A 19,047-nucleotide genomic window follows, 5' to 3' on the forward strand; every position below is an offset into this window, starting at 1 on the left:
AGATGCGCTCACACCTGCCTGCTGCCATTCCTGAGCAAGCTCTGCACTGGTGGCACTCCGATCCCGCAGCTGAATCCTCTTTAGGAGACCATCCTGGCGCTTGCTGAACTTTCTTGGACGCCCTGAAGTCTTCTTTACAAGAATTGAACCTCTTTCCTTGAAGTTCTTGATGATCCTATAAATTGTTGATTTAGGTGCAATCTTAGTAGCCACAATATCCTTGCCTGTGAAGCCATTTTTATGCAATGCAATGATGGCTGCACGCGTTTCTTTGCAGGTCACCATGGTTAACAATGGAAGAACAATGATTTCAAGCATCACCCTCCTTTTAACATGTCAAGTCTGCCATTCTAACCCAATCAGCCTGACATAATGATCTCCAGCCTTGTGCTCGTCAACATTCTCACCTGAGTTAACAAGACGATTACTGAAATGATCTCAGCAGGTCCTTTAAAGTGTAACTAAACCCCTGCTCAGAGCCTGACTCCACCCACTGACAATATTTGAAAAATGCTGAAAAGTGGGCAGATCACAGCGGAGATAGAGGGGACGAACCGAGGGCGGGGCTGAGCGAGTGGGGCGTGATCCTGAGACTCGCAGTGACGGATTGATTGACAGCTGCTCTCAGAGACGCTAAAATGGAGAGTGACTGTAATGACGCAAGTAGCTTTGCAACAGAGCGATCATTTGAAGTGGAGGTTGTCGAGGTGTCTGTTCATATCAATTCGAGCTGCTGGCTCAAACTACGGTCTTGCCTCCCGCACCGCGTCGCTTTTCAGCGCGAGCTGTGTGGAGAAGCCCATTTCCACCTCCATTGCGTTGGAGAAGCAATCCCGTGTAAAATGCAGTTTGCACACTCCAGCTCTAAGCGGGAACTTGCGGTCTTCCAGGCCAAATGCATGCAACCACTGGCGCCTAATTTTAAAGTCTGCTGGTAAACTATGCAGTCCAGCAGTGCAGTCGCAACCAGCAACACACCTCCGTACCATCCTGACCACTGTACTAAATATAGATAAATCTACGCTAACTTGAAGATCTAAATAACTATATAATTGTTATGCTGAAAGATGCTATAATAGTATATCCTGGTCGTTACCAATACTTGCAATTCCAGCTCCTGACTCACTACAGTGATTTTGACGGAACAAGATGGTTTTATATTGAGAAGGGCGTGGTAGCTCGTACCAAGGGGAAACTGCTTACGTCACCTGCCACCGCAACATCCAATAGGAAAAATCAACTGCAGTAGGCACCGTTCAACCTGAAGAGGGCAGCACTCACACGTTTTTACACCATATATTGTAGAATTAAAACACTTTATACTCAAATGTCAAAAAAGTTACTCGAATCAATGAACAGCACTAATAAAGCCCCATTCTTATAGATCATTAACTAAAAAAAGTTGGTTTAGGGTTTAGTTACTCTGTAATGACAGCAATGAAATGCAGTGGAAAGGTTTTGTTGGGATTAAGTTAATTTTCATGGCAAAGAAGGACTGTATGCAATTCATCTGATCACTCTTCATAACATGCTGAAGTATATGCAAATTGCTATTATAAAAACTTAAGCAGCAACCTTTCCAATTTCAAATATTTATGTAATTCTCAAAACTTTTGGCCACAACTGTACATATGCCATGTCATGACATCATTAAACTATCATCTAACAATGGACAGAAGTGTTTTTGTCTTTATGGCTCTCTGAAAGGCTGCTGTCTAATTTGCCTCCTGACTAAGCATTTAAATAAACCTGTGAATGCACTTAAAGATTGCAGAATTGCTAATTGTTAATTGAATCAAATTTAATTGTGAATCGAATCGAATTGAATCATTATGAATTAGCAAAAATCGTTCACAGCATGTGTGTGTTAACAGGGATAGTTCAGCTTAAAAGGATCATTCTGTTATTTCTCACCTTCATGTTTTCCCAAATCTGTTTGAGTTACTTTCTTCTGTGAAACCCAGTGGAGATGTTTAGCAGAATGTGCTGGCCATACTTCACCGTTTGTGATGACAATCACGCAATAAAGCACCATGACACTAACAATGCAATTATAGTTTTTACGTTTTGTTTTTAACTATCACTGAGACCCATTTCTCAGTTCTTACAGTGGGTCCTTTTTCAAAACTCTTCACACGGTTCTCCTCCAACGTTCAGCACAGATGTTAATTACACATTCAGAAATTAACAAAACCCTTCATACAGTCTCAAATCAAATCATTCATCATAACACAAAGATTTTCACTCAACAAACACACTTTTAGCGCTGACAACAGTAACGTTACACAGTGTTTTATTTTGTACAATTCCTTGTATGAATGAGACTCTATTGTTCAGAATTCACCGCAATATTAACATTTCCGTACAAACTGTGTCTCCTTCTGAATGAAACTGAAAGACTTGTGTAGGCGTTCAACTACACCAAATCGTGTTGGCATTATTGTAGAAATGTAGCAAATTGCTGTCTTATTCGTTTTTGTATTATGTTAGATATTGAGCTTAAGTTTAACAGATTCGTAAAGAGCATGTAAACGTGGCGTATAGCTACATTGTGTTTTGCTCTTGTTCATGTCTGAAAGAGAAACAAATGTTTTCATTAAATGCATGTTGTGTCAAAGCAATGAGAAGTTATCCATGGTTTAGCTCACATAGGTAATGTTGTGCTTCACTGTGTTTTTAACAAAATCATAATTTGCTATCTATGGTTGAAAGTTCCTCATTACTAAAATAGTTAAACAGATTGCAAACAGCATTGCAGAGTTGTGTGGTTGGAACTGCAGCTCTCAGTCTGTGGTTGGAAGCAAAGTTTCTTATTAGTATGACATGCATGTGGACTTACAAAGATCTGCTGTTTGCTACAATATCGTATTATATAACATTAGCGTTAAACTACTGTATACGATTGCAAACCAGCAATTCATGAAACAATTCACTATTTTCTCACAGCTATAAACACATCTTTAAAACTACACACCAGCTTTACAAACCTTAGTCAAACACATATTCTCCCTTTTTGAGAGAATTAAACTCATGATGACACACAGATGGAGAACACTAGTGAGATCTCTTCACATCACAGTCACACAGACCTCCTTAAACAATCAGGATCATTCTGTCTATTACAGCATATGATGGAAACAGACACAGAGAAGTTCAGCAGAATGCTAAGAATAGTTCATCTTCACTGCACTGCCTTAAAGAGATCTTACCGTAGACGAAAAGAAAAGTTCAACCAGCTCAAGTTAATGTCAAGTCAACAATAGAGTATAATTACTGTACACTGAACAATCAATCAATAAATAAACTCAACATCATCTGCCAAATGTGACCCTGGACCAGAAGAAAACAGTCATAAGGATATTTTATTTATTATTTGGAATAAATAAGCTTTCCATTGATGTCTGGTTTGTTAGGAGGACAACATTTGAAAATCTGGAATCTGAGGGCGCAAACAAAAATCTAAATATTGAGAAAATCACCTTTAAATTTGTCCAAATGAAGTTCTTAGCAATGCATATTACTAATCAAAAATTAAGTTTTGCTGTATTTATGGTAGGAAATGTACAAAATATCTTCACCAAATGGAACATGATCTTTACTTAATATCCTAATGATTTTTGCCATAAAAGAAAAATTGATAATTGTGACCCATACAATGTGTTGTTGTCTATTTCTACAGATATAGCTGTGATACCTAATGACTGCTTCTGTGCTGCAGGGACACTAATTACAGAAAACATCAACTTCACATGTTTAAATCACACATGAAATATGTTTTATGTGCTACTGTGCACAGAATACTGAAAAGTGCTGCTATTATTTTCTGTAATTAGGAGAAATTAATCAGATAAAGTGTGTTAGCAATTGATTAATTGTAATAGGTGATTGCTCCAGCACCTGTGTGTCACCTCACTCACAACAGGCCTGTAATGTTGAACCAATGCAGGAAGTTAGTTTCTACATCGTACTTCAAACTATGGAGGTTAAGCTGTGCGTTGCATCATTGTACGGGAAACAAACCCCTGGTGATTCTGGTGAATGTGTGAAATCACCAAAAAATGAAAACAGTGCAAAAGAAGCCAGTCAACCGAAATAACAGAAGTGCAAATAGACTGAACTGCTTATGTGTGTCAGATGAAACTGTGTTCATACGGACAGGAAGTGTGTGTGTTGGCAGTGGGAGGGGGAGATGATTTACACTTTCTATTTCCCCTTTTTGCAGTCATGCATGAGTGTCGTGTTGAATGCGAGATAAGCTTCTGTTCTGCCTCCAAATATGAATAATATCTGAGCGCGGAGCTGCAGGTGAAGCTGACATCGTGAGGCTCAGACGATCATCATTTCATGAGCTGTAAGTACAATGATCTTTCTAGATTCAGATGATCCTTCAGTGTCTCTTTCTGAACGTTCAGCATTGAGAAGGAGGAACAAACACCGGAGAGACTCATGAAGAGATATGAGAGGTTTTGCTAATGAAAAACTCACACATGTAGAGTCTGTTAAAAAGGAAACAGAGGCTAGAATCACAGGATCTCTGAGTCAAACTTATAAAAATGCTTGTTTTTGGTATTTTAATTGAACATATTTTGGCACAACAAAAGCACACCATTCAAGAGTCAGAAGGCAGGTTTGGACTAAAAGACTGAACTGTTTTATCAGAACAACAGTATTTTAAAGAAATACCAGGTATTTTATTCAATAGAATAAAATCGACCTAAAGGGACAACAACTTTAATAAACTAGCAAAATAAATAAACCCACTGACCAATATAAAGTGAAGGGTGACCACTAGCTCTGCTATCTAATGTCAGGCACATCACTGAGCTGTTATTTTACACGATTCCAGTTTTACACTGAGATCAAACGTGTGTTTCGGTGAAGCAAATCTGCCTGTGATCCGTGAGCAAAAACCATACACAAATGAGATGAAAGTGTGTGCACTGGTGCAGCTGCAGAAACGCACGGAAGCAGGTGAGCAGAACATGAGCAGCTTACAGGACAAACCTCAGACGAACACGTCACGCATTCAGGGGAAATTCTGCTTCTACAGAAGCCTCACCAACCCTCTGCAGAACATACAAAATGTGCATCATTTTAACAGATTAAGTGGTATCATGAAAACTGCATGCTGTTTGGTACTGCCTTAATAACAGTTATATATTCAACCCACATAGACAAAAACTTTACTTACCCTTAGATCGTAATACTGTGTGTCGTTACCTGGATGATCCACGCCAGTCTTGATGTTTTGTGATAGTTGTTCATGAGCAGCTCATCTTAAAAATCCTCCAGGTCCTGCACAGTCTCTGGTTTTCCAACATCTTTTGTGTATTTGACCCTTTCCAACAGTGAGCTTATGATTTTGATATCCATATTTTCACACTGAGGACAACTGAGGGTCTCAAACACAGCTATCTGATGCTCCAGAAGGAAATACAATGCATTGAGTCAGGGGTTGAAAACTTATGAACGGAATGATGATGTGTAGCCTATATGTGTCCCTTCAGCACAGAAGCAGTCATCAGTAGCACAGGTATATCTGTAGCAATAGACAACAATACATTGTGTGAGTCACACTTATACATTTCTCTTTTATGCCAAAAATCATTAGGATATTAAGTAAAGAATTTCTACTGTGTATGTATCAAAACTTAATGTTTGATTAGTAATATGCATTGCTAAGAACTTCATTTGGACAATTTTAAAGGTGAATATTGTCAGCCAAATATTGTCCTCCTAATAAACCATAAAACAATGAAAATATTATTTATTCAGCTTTCAGATGATGCATAAATCTCAATTTTGAAAAATGTACCCTTTATGACTGGTTTTGTGCTCCAGGGTCACATATATTTCTTATTTGGTTTAGATGTTTGTTTTTTTTTAATGTAGTACTAGTGTTCAGAAGCAACATAAAATACTTACGTTTCCAAAGACAAAGTGAGTAATGTACCCCAAAGATCCGATTTAAAACATTTAACCGCCCCCTTAAATCACTTCACTGAGGAAATTTCCTTTTTTTTAATTAGTTTTTTTACTTTTCAATGCTTAACATCATTTACATGTGGAAACGTTTTGGTTATGACTTTGTCTTTTAATTGAATGCCGTTTTGACGCAGCATTCATACTTGATTACAACCATTACGATTTCTCTACCATGATGTTGTCAGAAGTCCCGAGAAAATTTCTTAAATTGTTCTCAAACACAAGTCACTTACACAAACGTCTGTGTGAAAAGTGACGTGTTTAATCATAATTTCATAATATCCTTTCTAAAAAGAAATTTAGTGGACCTATTAGTACTTAAACAAATGCACGGCTGCAAGTCAAATTCTAATTATTAATTTACAGTTTTTTGTTTTGGTTGTTTGTTTTTGCAATTGTTAAGACACAATTCTGGATATGTAGGTCACCTTATCAAAACTTATCAACACTCTCATAACCAACTTTCATCGAGGCACAGCAGTTATTAAACATTCAAAATGCAGTAAAACTACCAAAACACTTTGTATGTTTCAGATCAACTCATTCTTTTATAACACTGAAGGTTTTACTTAACAAGAACACTTTTTCACTCATAAAACAATGACCTAAAACACTAACAACAGACAGAATTAAACTATATTTGGTTTCATACAATTTTTTTACAAAACAAGAATGACACTCTCTACTGTTTAGAATTCACTGTAGTGTATGCTCCATGTTTACATTACAGTACACAATTATTTCCAATTTGTTTCATTTTGTATAGATGGTATACAGTTTTTTAATTTTTTTTCTAAGAAGCACTGTTCAATACGGAAGCCAAACTAGATGTGCTTTTATCAGTTTTGAAAGCAGTGTGATTCGGGAAATTTGCTGAAAATGTACAGTGTTTTGCATGAATGACAAAAGTGTTTCGTGGATTTTGAGAAATGTGGTCATTGAATGCAGTTTGTCTGAAAGCAATGAAAATGCAATCACAGTTGACATATTTTGATCATTAGAAGAAATTTGTTCTGGAGACACAGAAACGACAAGGACCACACACACACACGTTTGTTTTTGTGAAAAGTGTGTTCATCCCATAGGTGTAATGGTTTTTATACTGTACAAACTGTATATTCTATGGCCCTACACCAACCCTACACCTAACCCTCACAGGAAACTTTGTGCATTTTACTTTCTCAAAAAAACTCATTCTGTATGATTTATAAGTGTTTTGAAAAATGGGGACATGGGTTATGTCCTCATAAGTCACCCTCTTCTTGTAATACCTGTGTCATACCCATGACATTATACAGAGTTGTGTCCTGATATGATACAAAAACAAGAGCACACACACACACACACACACATGCATGCACGCACGCACACATGCACACACACACACACACACAGACACACACTCACTCTCGCACTCACTCACACACACACACACACACACACACACACACACTCACTCATGCACTCTTTGGTTTGTTTCCCAAGGAACACATGATAGGCGAAAATTGTTAGCCTGAATGCACTGTAAGTCGCTTTGGATAAAAGTGTCTGCTAAATGCATAAATTTAATTTAATTTATATATATATATTAAAAATAGACAAAAGTGTGCATGCAAAATATATAACATGACACAAATTAGACTATATATGTAAACTAAACACAAATTGCATGTGCTATAGATGGCCTTGTGGTCATTTTACTGCGAGGAGAGCATTTAATCACATCAGCCTAATATTGTGTGCAATTAAACTCAAATATCTGCACTTTTTAAGTTTTAGTAATTTAACAGGGTAGTGGATTTTTACTTCCCAGCATGCATTTTAGGACTTGATACAGAAAATGATGAAATTCAGCATTATTTTAAGTGAAGGGATGGAGCTGTTAATGTTGTATGCTGTTGTGTTTGACATTTAAAGATAGTTTCTGTTGTGCTGAAGTTTTCCTGTGGTTGGCATCGTGCTGAAGAGCAGGGCTCATGGTTAAATTGTGGGTGGATATACACTGCATCCACTCGCTGGAAATACTGCCTCTGAAGACCACATACAGGGAGGAAGGGGACACGACCGAATCCACCGAAACACCTCCATCTGAAAGATGGTTCTGAAAGTTGCACTTGATGGTCAGTTTGTGTGTAGCTGTAAGTTTTTGACCAACTTTTCTCACTTTTGGTGCCAGTTCTAGTGAGAAATTTGAATTGTAGCTATTATAATTAGCTGAGTTCTCACCAAAGCGGAATGTGTTTTGTTGTACACCATTCATACTGTTACACAACCTCTAAAATAAGTTTCAACTCATTCAGACTGCGCTAAGGCCAAAGACATATTCATTACATTAACATGCTAAATGATTTACATTTAGCATGTGCTATGCTAGCTGTTAATTTCACCTGAAATAGATTAGTTGGTTCTAAGGCATTTTTCCAATTACGTATTAACTTTATGCAACAAATTATTAAGTTCCTTTATGTCAAAGCTGTTTGTTGATCAAACATAATTTCATTAGAAGTTATAACTCAAAAATATTTTTGCAATTGATTGTTTTTGTTGAAGCTAAACCTTGTTGTTGTTGTTGTTGTTGTTGTTTTAGAGTGACAGTTTTTGACATCCCAGCTAACTAAAATATCCTCTAAGAACATTTTTTTAATGTTCCCATTGTGTCAGGAAAATGTAAAAAAAAAAAAAAAAGACAAGAAAAAAAGAAAAAAGAAAAAAAATTCTTAGAAAAAAATCCAGGTTTCTTTCTTTCTTTTAAGTTTTAACATTTATTTTTGTTCTCTAAACCATGGGTTACATGAAAGACTGACTGAGATTGTTCACCCAAACCCCAGTGCTCAGGACAGAGAGTCAGACGGGTTTGGTGTGCCACAAGGGTCAGTATTCGGCAGAACTGTGATGTCTGGGTGATCTGTCTCTTTCATGTGGTTGTGCTTTAGTGTGTGTTCAGCTGGCTCTATGCAGTGTTTGACTGGCATATAATATGTTTAGACTCTTGAAAGTTGCACCCCGTTTATGCAGTGTTTCTGGTTCTAGTCTCTGAGTTGTCTCCATCATGGAGGCGATGGGGAAATATGACTTCAGCGCCACAGCAGAGGACGAGCTGAGCTTCAGGAAGGGAGATACAATCAAGGTTTGTTTCAACATCTACATCACAGAAGCACACATCTATACAGTATCAAATATCCACCGATACACTTATTCAGTTATTCTGACACGTTCAGATACTTAAACCAGAGTTTGTTCATTACTCTTTCAGTGAGTTAAATCATCACATGCTCCTCTGTAGATTTTAGGCACCAATGATGACTGGTTCAAAGCAGAAATAAATGGCATGGAGGGATTTGTTCCTCGGAATTACATCAACATCCACTTTCCAAGGTAAAAGACGTCACATCTCACTTGAACACCACTGTGGCAAGCCATTTTTACACTTAATCTATAAAGTGTACCAATTTCTATTGTTATGCTACTAGTACATATTTTTAGCTGCTAGTGTCTATTCCATAGATACTGGTAATTATTTATTAGATACTAGTACTTAGTGGGGACTATTAACTGAAAAGAGTTGTATATGGACCAGTAAACTCCTGTACACACCTCAGATTTTCTGAAAAATCTGGGAGTATTACTGACAAGACATGGGGAATATCATGGTCACTGCCAAATATGTACCAATTTGGATGTATGTTACTAAGGTGTTCTTCTGAGCAAAAGCCATTTGTTGTCATGCAAGTAAAAAAAAAATTTCAGGGGGACATTCACAGCTTTTGGTCATTCATGTTAAAATGGATTTGAAACTAAACCCACCGCTAAACCAGACAGATATTGGGCCACTGAGCAAAAAAGACTTTCCTCAAAAGGCATTTCATTGGTGAACGTGTGGTTTATCACACCCAATACCATTACAGAAAAGTGACCTTATTGGTTACATTTTAAATATATCCCTCCCACAAAGCCTTCAGGTGAATAATGTGACTGGTTGCAGACCGTCGGCAAATAGATAAAAAGATAGTTTAACCAACAGCTGTTTGTTTTTCTTTATTATGCTCCACTGAGCTCAACCATTTCTGTCCTCCGCAGCACTCTTTCTGTGTTTCTCCAATACTATCTCACAACCAATCTGTGAGTATTTTACAAGGTGGCTAATTCATACCAATTCTTAAGACCTCACTTGTATGATTTGTCTAGACCCCAGTGAAGGGTAGGTTTAGGTGTAGGTTATTTGTACAAATTCATACAAACTCCTAAAATGCCTATGATTTAGCAAAAATCTTATGATTTTGTAGGAGTGAGGTCCTACGAATTAGTCACCTCTTAAAATGAGTATGAACTGCCATGAGACCAGGTTGGTTTGTCTCTGTTGACCAGCAACTGCAAAACACCAGTAATGTTGACCATCACTACAGGCTTATTTAAGAAGTTACATCACATCTGTTGCTAAACTTACTATTGTCTCTCTTTGGCTTTTTTTTTTTCATAACTGTTATTAAGTGTTTCACTGGGCCTTTCCGAAATGAAACTATGAAAACTTCTTCCTCATAGTCTCATCCTAAGTCTTGCAGGATACCTAAAAAACATAAAATATGTCTAGTAAATGAAATATATTGAACTGGATAGGTGAAACTATATGAAAATGGATAATAAAGCATTGCAACAACCTTCTGAATTTGTTAACATTTAAAATCTCTGAAGATTACCCAGTCTTGTGTGTAGGATACACAGAAAAGAGGAAACGGTATCTGAGAGAAAAAAAAGCAGTATAAATATAGTTTTGTCATTAAGTAATCGGTCTTACAAGGTTTGTGTATGATGTTAAAGTGGATTCTTCCTAGAATAGCGCTAGGTTACATATGTTTCAGTCTGTAGCTGTTGTTGTCTTCAAGAAGTGTGGCTTGAGATCAGGTCAAAAGTCTTTGTGAAGATATATGGGAGACCAAGGCTATTTGACACACTTTTTCACATAAAATATTATCAGGGGAGATATATTTTTGAAAGTATTGTTTGTCTATATGCATTTTCTAATTATAATTAAAATTAGAATATACATACTCTTTTCTAGGTTTACCTAAACATAACTATTGGACAGTTCCACTGATGCCCAGGAAAGATACACATCATAACTCATAACACACACTGACTCTTTGGGGGGGCATTAATTACTGTTGGTAGAGATACTGCTAGAGAAATTATTTCACATTTCTGTGAAATAATATTGAAAGAAGGATCATACTGGGGAAAGAGAATGCCTTTAAATTACTTGGTATTAGTATTTATTTTAGATGCTAGTGCCTATTATTAGATACTTGTACTTAATCAATATATTCTAGTACCTATTTTTAGATACTTATACCTATTAAATTGTTTTTAGTATTTATTTATTATATATTAGTATTTATTCATTCGATATTAGTTCCATTTTACTAGATACTACTATGTATTTATTAGCTACTGTATATTAGCTACTAGTACTTATTCAATAAATACTAGTACAGGTTAAAAGTACTTATCCAATAGATACTAGTACACGTTAAAAATACTTATTCAATAGATACTAGTACACGTTAAAAGTACTTATCCAATAGATACTAGTACACGTTAAAAATACTTATTCAATAGATACTAGTACACGTTAAAAGTACTTATTCATTAGATACTAGTACATGTTAAAAGTACTTATCCAATAGATACTATTCAGTAGATACTAGTACACGTTAAAAGTACTTATTCAATAGATACTATTCGATAGATACTAGTACATGTTAAAAGTACTTATTCAATAGATACTAGTACACGTTAAAAGTACTTATTCATTAGATACTAGTACATGTTAAAAGTACTTATCCAATAGATACTATTCAGTAGATACTAGTACACGTTAAAAGTACTTATTCAATAGATACTATTCGATAGATACTAGTACATGTTAAAAGTACTTATTCAATAGATACTAGTACATGTTAAAAGTACTTATCCAATAGATACTATTCAGTAGATACTAGTACACGTTAAAAGTACTTATTCAATAGATACTATTCGATAGATACTAGTACATGTTAAAAGTACTTATTCAATAGATACTAGTACACGTTAAAAGTACTTATTCAATAGATACTAGTACACGTTAAAAGTACTTATCCAATAGATACTATTCAGTAGATACTAGTACACGTTAAAAGTACTATTCAATAGATACTAGTACACGTTAAAAGTACTTATTCAATAGATACTAGAACACGTTAAAAGTACTTATTCATTAGATACTAGTACACGTTAAAAGTACTTATTCAATAGATACTAGTACACGTTAAAAGTACTTAATAGATACTAGTACACATTTATTAGAAACTAGTACTTTTTCAGTAGATATTACACATTTATTAGCTACTAGTACGTATGCATTTAATACTAGTAGACATTTATTAGGAAATAGTACTTCAGAAGATACTAGTGCACATTTTTCCACTAGTTCTTATTTAATAAACACTAGTACTTATTTAATAGCTACTATAACTTATTCAGTAGGTACCAATACACATTTATTAGCTACTAGTACTTCTTTAATAGATATTAGTGTGAATTTATTAGATACTAGCACTTATTCCAAACCCATAGAAGTCAATGGTAAAAAATGTGGAATGTGTTACTAGAAAACAGCAGAGTAGTTTCAAGTCACTACTGAAATAATTACTAGTATCTCACGTGGTATCTAATGAATAAGCACTAGTATCTTCAGAAAGTCACCAGTGACTTAATTATAAGTACTAGTTCCTGAAGTATAAGTACTAGTAGCTAACGAATAAGTACTAGTACTCAATGGAATAAATACTAGTAGCTATTTAAGAACTAGAAGCATAAAACGATATATTAGTACATTTTAAGGAACCTTCTGTTTCATGCAGTTTTAATAAAGCCAACTTTATAAACTAAACTGTCTATGTAAAACATAAAACAGTGACATCTAGAGGAGAAGACTTGTAGTGATAGGATTTAGAAATTAATTTAATTAAATTTTGGGGGCTGGTGGACCACAAAACGCAATCATGACCATTGGTTGACAGCATTTTAATTAGCGAGTTACTGTACTTTACTTAAGTTTGTTTTTAAGTATTTGTGCTTTACACAAACATTGTTTAGATTCTGTTGAGAAGGTGTGGTATTAAAGCAGTGTTTCTGCAGCTGGTATCAGGAGAACACCAGCCGCCACTCAGCACAGGAAGAGCTGATGTATCAACCATTCGGATCCTTCCTCATCCGAGGCTCCCAGAGTGCACCGGGAGAATTCTCCATTTCAGTCAGGTACAGCACACACACACACACGCACACACACACACACACGCACACACACACTCACACACTGCTTTCAATGTTTAACAATACATTCCATATAGTTTTCATAATTTTATTTTTATTTTATTTTATTTATCCTTTATTTAACCAGGTAAAACTCATTGAGATTAAAATCTCTTTTACAAGAGAGACCTGGCCAAGATGCAGCGTAAAAAACAAACAAAAAACAAACATAAGGAACAGTTTCCAACATATAAAAAGACCACATCAAATACACATACATATATATATATATATATATATATATATATATATATATATATATATATATATATATATATATATATATCACAAGACCCAGTGCTGAATAAGGCTTAATATAACTTTATGAACAATTACACTGACCAGTGTTCACCTGCTCCACATTCTTCAGAGTTGAAACAAACTGTCTGATTTCTGAAGAAGGTTCCAGGCAGAAGGTGCTGCAAACATAAAGGCTTTTTTTCCCTATTTCTGTTTTGACACGGGGTACCAACAAGTGTAGTACATCATTTGAACGTAATCCATAATGGCCATGATTACTTGTTAAAAGGACACTCAAATAAGTAGGAGCTAGTCCAAGAAGTGCCTTGTAAATGAAACATAGCCAGTGAGTGTACCTTCCTGCATAAAGAGGGGGCCATTTTGCTTTATAATAAAGGATACAATGATGTGTCCTATAACCACAACCAGTAAAAAAACGTAATGCACAATGATACACAACATCCAGTTTCTTCAAACATTGGGCAGAAGCATTCATATATATCAGATCACCATAATCTAATATGGGAAGAAAAGTGGCCATCACCAGGTATTCTCTAGCGCGAATGGATAAGCATGATTTTGATCTGTAGAGATAGCCAAGCTTTATCTTAAGCTTAGAAACCAGATTGCTAACATGGGTTCTGAAACATAATTTAAAATCAATGATTATATTATATTATATTATATTATATTTATAACTGTTAACTAATTCAATTTCATTTCCTTCAAAAGTTGAGATGCTTGAAGAAGAAACTGGAAGTTGTCTTGAGTTTGTGAATACCATTATTTTTGACTTTTGTACATTTAAGACCAGCTTAAGCTGTTTTAAACGGTTCTGAACAGTATTAAATGCAGACTGCAAAAGCTCAAGGGCTTGTGCAGTAGATGATGCAGTACAGTAAATAACAGTGTCATCAGCATAAAAGTGATACATAGCATTCGAAAGATTTTCACAAAGTTTGTTTATATAAATTGAAAATAATATGGGCCCTAATACAGAGCCTTGAGGAACCCCCTTGGAAATAGGCAAAAATGAAGACACAGAACCATAATGATGTTTGTGCTCGCAGACATGAGAGTGACGTGCAGCACTTTAAAGTGATGAGAGACCGGCGTGGTCAGTATTATCTGTGGAACGAGACCTTCAGCTCCCTCAACAGACTGGTGGAGTACTACACACAAAACTCCATCTCCAAGCAGAGCCGTGTCTTCCTGCTCACAGAGCAGCGGGTGAGTCCAGCCACACATGATAAACACACAGCAAACACCTGAAACACTCACGGCTTCTGCTCGCCTCACATTGTCTTCAGAACATGCTTTCTCTCCAAACACTCAGTGATGGTGTTTCTTTCTGTTTGGTCTCATTCTCTCCCCCAGAATGCACCTGATTTCCCGCACAGGAAGTCTGCTGAGCTGCCCCCCATCTCTCAGGTACAGCTGCTGTCACTCATGTGCCGTCACTCAGTCATCTGATGAGCTTCTGTCTCAAACTATGCTTTTCTTCTGCAGGAGAGACACAATTACAGAACACCAGCTCCAGCCTGTCCTCGCCCAGCTGAACCCTCGCCACCACCCCCACCACAGGTCACACACACACACACACACACACACACACACACACACACACACACACACACACACACACACTCTCACAGACACTCACACACACATGCACACACACACACACACACACAGGTGACATCAGGTCATGTTATGCACATAATATGTACGAATAATGCATAATCATTAGAGCACTGAATGAGCCGGTTCTATGTGTGTGTGTCTGTGTGTGTGTGTGTGTGTGTGTGTCTGTGTGTGTGTGTGTGTGTGTGTGTGTGTGTGTGTGTCTCTGTGTGTGTGTGTGTGTGTGTATGTGTGTGTGTGTGTGTATGTGTGTGTGTGTGTGTGTGTGTGTGTGTGTGTCTGTGTGTGTGTCTGTGTGTGTGTGTGTGTGTGTGTGTGTGTGTGTGTGTGTGTGTGTGTGTGTGTGTGTGTGTGTGCAGGCGTCTGCGCTGCAGGTTCGGGCCATGTATGACTTCTCTGCCCAGGATGCAGACGAGCTGAACTTTCACGCTGGAGATCTTATTGAGGTTTTAGATCAGTCCGATCGTTTCTGGTGGAAAGGTGTTCTGCGCGGGAGAACCGGACTCTTCCCTGTCAACTACACCAATCCTGTCTGAGGAGCCGTGACAGACGTTTGGCTCAAAATCCTTTTCAACTATAATAATGATTTATGAACACATTTATATTACATATTTTTTTTTCAACTGCTTACACACGAAATCTTTTCTTGTCACACAATTTCTGAAAGCTTAAACAGCAGAAGCGCACACCAAATCTACAAAACCATTTACTAATCCTCGGACTTTGACTTTGACTGAGTATTCAATTTCAGAAAACACTTTTTGCAAAACACAACACACAATTCTTTATTTAACACACAATGGCAAAGGTGTTTGCAAATGTTTTGAATGCAGTGCTTTGTTTCGCAAGAGATGTGAGGCATTTTGCATTTTGTGTGTGCAGTTCTTGGATTTGTGTGTAAAGTTTTGAAAAAATAAAATAAAAAATAAAAATAAAAAACAGTAACAGTTCTGAATTTAAGAAACACGTTCACCTTGTCATGTGTACAGAGCACACACCTGTACACACATTGCTCTTCCTATTGGCACAGAGATTTGGAAATATTGTGTGCTTAGTTTCAGCACTTTTACAAACAAGTTTATGAATCTTTCAGAATTGTTATAATCCTCTGCATTTGGACTGTATGAAATGTTCCTGAGATCCATCCAATATTAAATCCATATATAATAACACATACAACTGAGTCACAATGTTATTACAGTTTTTCTTGATTGCTGTATTATGATTGTAAAATACGTTTGCAACAGCTGGCCTGGATGATTGTGAGATTCCGTGTCTGGCTGAAATTTTATTAATTCAATAATTTGTGAATATTTGTAAATAATTGTGGCTTGAAACAGCTGGAACATGAAAAATGTACTGCATTTCTATGGATGTTTTGCCATCCAGGTAAGGTTAAGTTTACTAAAACTAGTAAAAACCTTTCTGTCAATTGAAATAAAGCTGAAATAAAATAGCATAGTCCTAAAAGCAATTCTATGAATGGAGAAAATGGAATAAAATCACATTTATAAAATGAAGAAGTAGCCCTATTCACAAAATATGCTGTATTTGCAAAATATTCACAGATTAACAAAAAACAAAAGCAAAACTGTGACAGCTGGGTTAACATACTGACTGAGTCCGCTATTAAAGAGAAAGTACTATACTAGATAAATTACTAGATATATTGAAAGTGCAAGTCAACTGAGGTCTAAAATGTCACAGAACATAAAATATTATCATAAAAGATCCAAAGTTCAAGCAGGATAAAAAGACTTCTTATATGCACTATATCTGCATTTTATGTCTTATGTAAAAGCTTATCTGATGACACTGTTCGCTCCATAGAATGATTGTGTAATATATGATCTTACCTCAGTTTCTCCAGTTTACAGTGTGGATTCTGTTGTACTTCAGAAAGCAGCTTCACTGAATCTCCTAGTTTATTCACAGACACAGTTCTCTCAGGTGTGAAGGGTTTGATCTCAAAGCTGAGGCCAGGCAGGGATATTTCTCCTCAAGCACCACCAGTGAGCAGCTGTCAGGGTTACGGACCTGTGTCTGTGGGTTTTACCCTCCATGTGCCTGCCATGACGCAGTTTCCCATATGTTCGATTGTCCTTTTGGTTTAGGTGTGTCTAGTAATTATCCTCGTTTACCTGTGTACATAAATTCAAGTCTGTTTAGCCTGTGTTTGTCAGGTCAACATGTTGGATTATGTGTGTTTACCCCTGCTGTTCCTCATGTGGATTATCCCCTGTGTTTCCTTAATTAAAGATTGTTAATGCCACTCTGCATCTTCATCGTTCCTTCCAGCAATGAATCGTGACAGAGCACCCAACCAAAACAAAAAGTAAGCGGTGCCCCTTCTGCCCGTTTTTTTTCTGTAAAGTGTTTTTTCACCCCATTGTTCTATGGATGCGTTCCCCCACCCCAAATGCCTTCTCCTCCTGCTGGAGCAAGGGTAAAGATCGCTCGAGAGCCACACCGTTTCTGGTCTTCTCTAACCACCTGGACGTTATATGATGCCAGCCTAAATGCTGTGTACAGAGCGTCCAAGGAAGGCCCTCAAGCGAGTTTCACCACCTTTGTGGAGTGGTCATTGCAGAGACACGGATCCCCGTTCACTGTCTGTCCTGAGGGGGATCTTGCTAATGTCACTCCAAACCCAGAACCCAGCCCAACATCTCCCTGCTGCATGGAGCATCAGTCCGAGCCCACCACTGACGGAGAGCCAGAGCCCGCTGCAACTGAACAGCCATCACCAGGGAGAGCGACAGATCTGAGGATCGCCGTGGAGCCAGAGCCCATGATATAAATCCAGGTGTGAGAGTCGGCTACCAAGGCCGACATGAGAGAGAAAGCCGTGGCCAGTGAGTTCGCAACAAGGCAGAAGGGGAAATTTTGATGGCTCTGGGAAAACGCTGCCCTTTGCTCACCCTCAGCCGACCATCTGATCGGTGCAAGCTCCACGAGACTCCCATCCTCCAGCATTGCCGTGGCTGGAGTATCCCTTAATGCCTCCGCCTCCAGCCTCTAAGCTCCAGACTCTGCCTTGGCCTGTGGACCTGTCGGCCCCTCCTCTCCTCCGTGGCCCAGTAGTCCACTAGCTCCACTGGGCTCCCTGGTCCCTCCGGCTCTGACTTGGTCTGGGATCGACCATCCTGCACCTTGGGACTCCACACTTCTAGCGGCACCTCATTCTTCTGGCTCTGTCAGGTTCCTTCATGCCTTCGGCTCCTCCTCAGTCTTCTAACACTCCAGCTTCATCGCGGCCTTCTGGATCCCCCCCTCCACCTTGCTCGCAGCAACATCTGTTCTGCCTTGGCCCTCCAAATCTTCCCCGTTGCCTTGGCTTATTGGCTCTCCATCTCTGCTCCATTTCTGCTTTGGGCACCTCCAGCACTCTCCCTGGCTCCTCCGTCCTTCGTCACCTCCCTGGACTCTGTTTACCGGCCCTATCCCGGATGCTAGTTCTCCTCCCAAGCCTCCTCCCAAGTTCCCACCCGTGCCAGGACGGGGGGCGATATGTCAGGTCTACCAGTTATATATTTGTGTTTTCCTTCTCCTCCTAGTGTGGATATACCCTGTTTTGGATTGAATAAATTGACCGTTTGGTTAATCCATGGCTCCTGCTTTCCTTCCGGCAGGGTATCGTGACAGAAGACCCGACCAAGGACAGTTTTTTTACATGTTTACCCTCTGTTTTTTTTCAGTGTTTTCTTCAGTGTTGTTTTTCCCCATGTTCCCCTATGGATTCCCTCACCACAAGGTTCACCTCCCACGCCCGCCAAAACCTTTCCCTATTGGAGTATGTGGTTGAGTTAAGACATGATGTTCTGGATATGG

At 37.9% G+C, this 19,047-nt stretch overlaps 1 protein-coding gene across 1 annotated transcript; it reads left to right on the plus strand.

Annotated features, from left to right (window-relative positions):
• Window positions 1-4,192: 4,192 nt before the first annotated feature.
• On the plus strand, window positions 4,193-15,878 carry LOC132090987 (GRB2-related adapter protein 2-like). Its single transcript, XM_059497781.1, has 8 exons — window positions 4,193-4,351; window positions 9,016-9,112; window positions 9,269-9,360; window positions 13,159-13,278; window positions 14,643-14,802; window positions 14,950-15,003; window positions 15,082-15,156; window positions 15,576-15,878. The coding sequence occupies exons 2-8, from the start codon at window positions 9,035-9,037 to the stop codon at window positions 15,750-15,752; spliced, it is 756 nt and encodes a 251-aa protein (XP_059353764.1). The 5' UTR covers window positions 4,193-4,351; window positions 9,016-9,034; the 3' UTR covers window positions 15,753-15,878.
• The last annotated feature ends 3,169 nt before the right edge of the window (window positions 15,879-19,047 follow it).

The sequence above is a fragment of the Carassius carassius genome, chromosome 17, assembly GCF_963082965.1.
Source record: "Carassius carassius chromosome 17, fCarCar2.1, whole genome shotgun sequence".
Classification (NCBI taxonomy): domain Eukaryota; kingdom Metazoa; phylum Chordata; class Actinopteri; order Cypriniformes; family Cyprinidae; genus Carassius; species Carassius carassius.

What these genes read in the sequence shown, in the direction of transcription:
- LOC132090987 (XM_059497781.1), top strand. Translation starts at nt 9,035, where the DNA reads ATGGAGGCGATGGGGAAATATGACTTCAGCGCCACAGCAGAGGACGAG. An exon ending in GGAAGGGAGATACAATCAAG is followed by an intron (nt 9,113 to 9,268) that starts GTTTGTTTCAAC and finishes GCTCCTCTGTAG; the next exon opens with ATTTTAGGCACCAATGATGA. An exon ending in CGCCACCACCCCCACCACAG is followed by an intron (nt 15,157 to 15,575) that starts GTCACACACACA and finishes GTGTGTGTGCAG; the next exon opens with GCGTCTGCGCTGCAGGTTCG.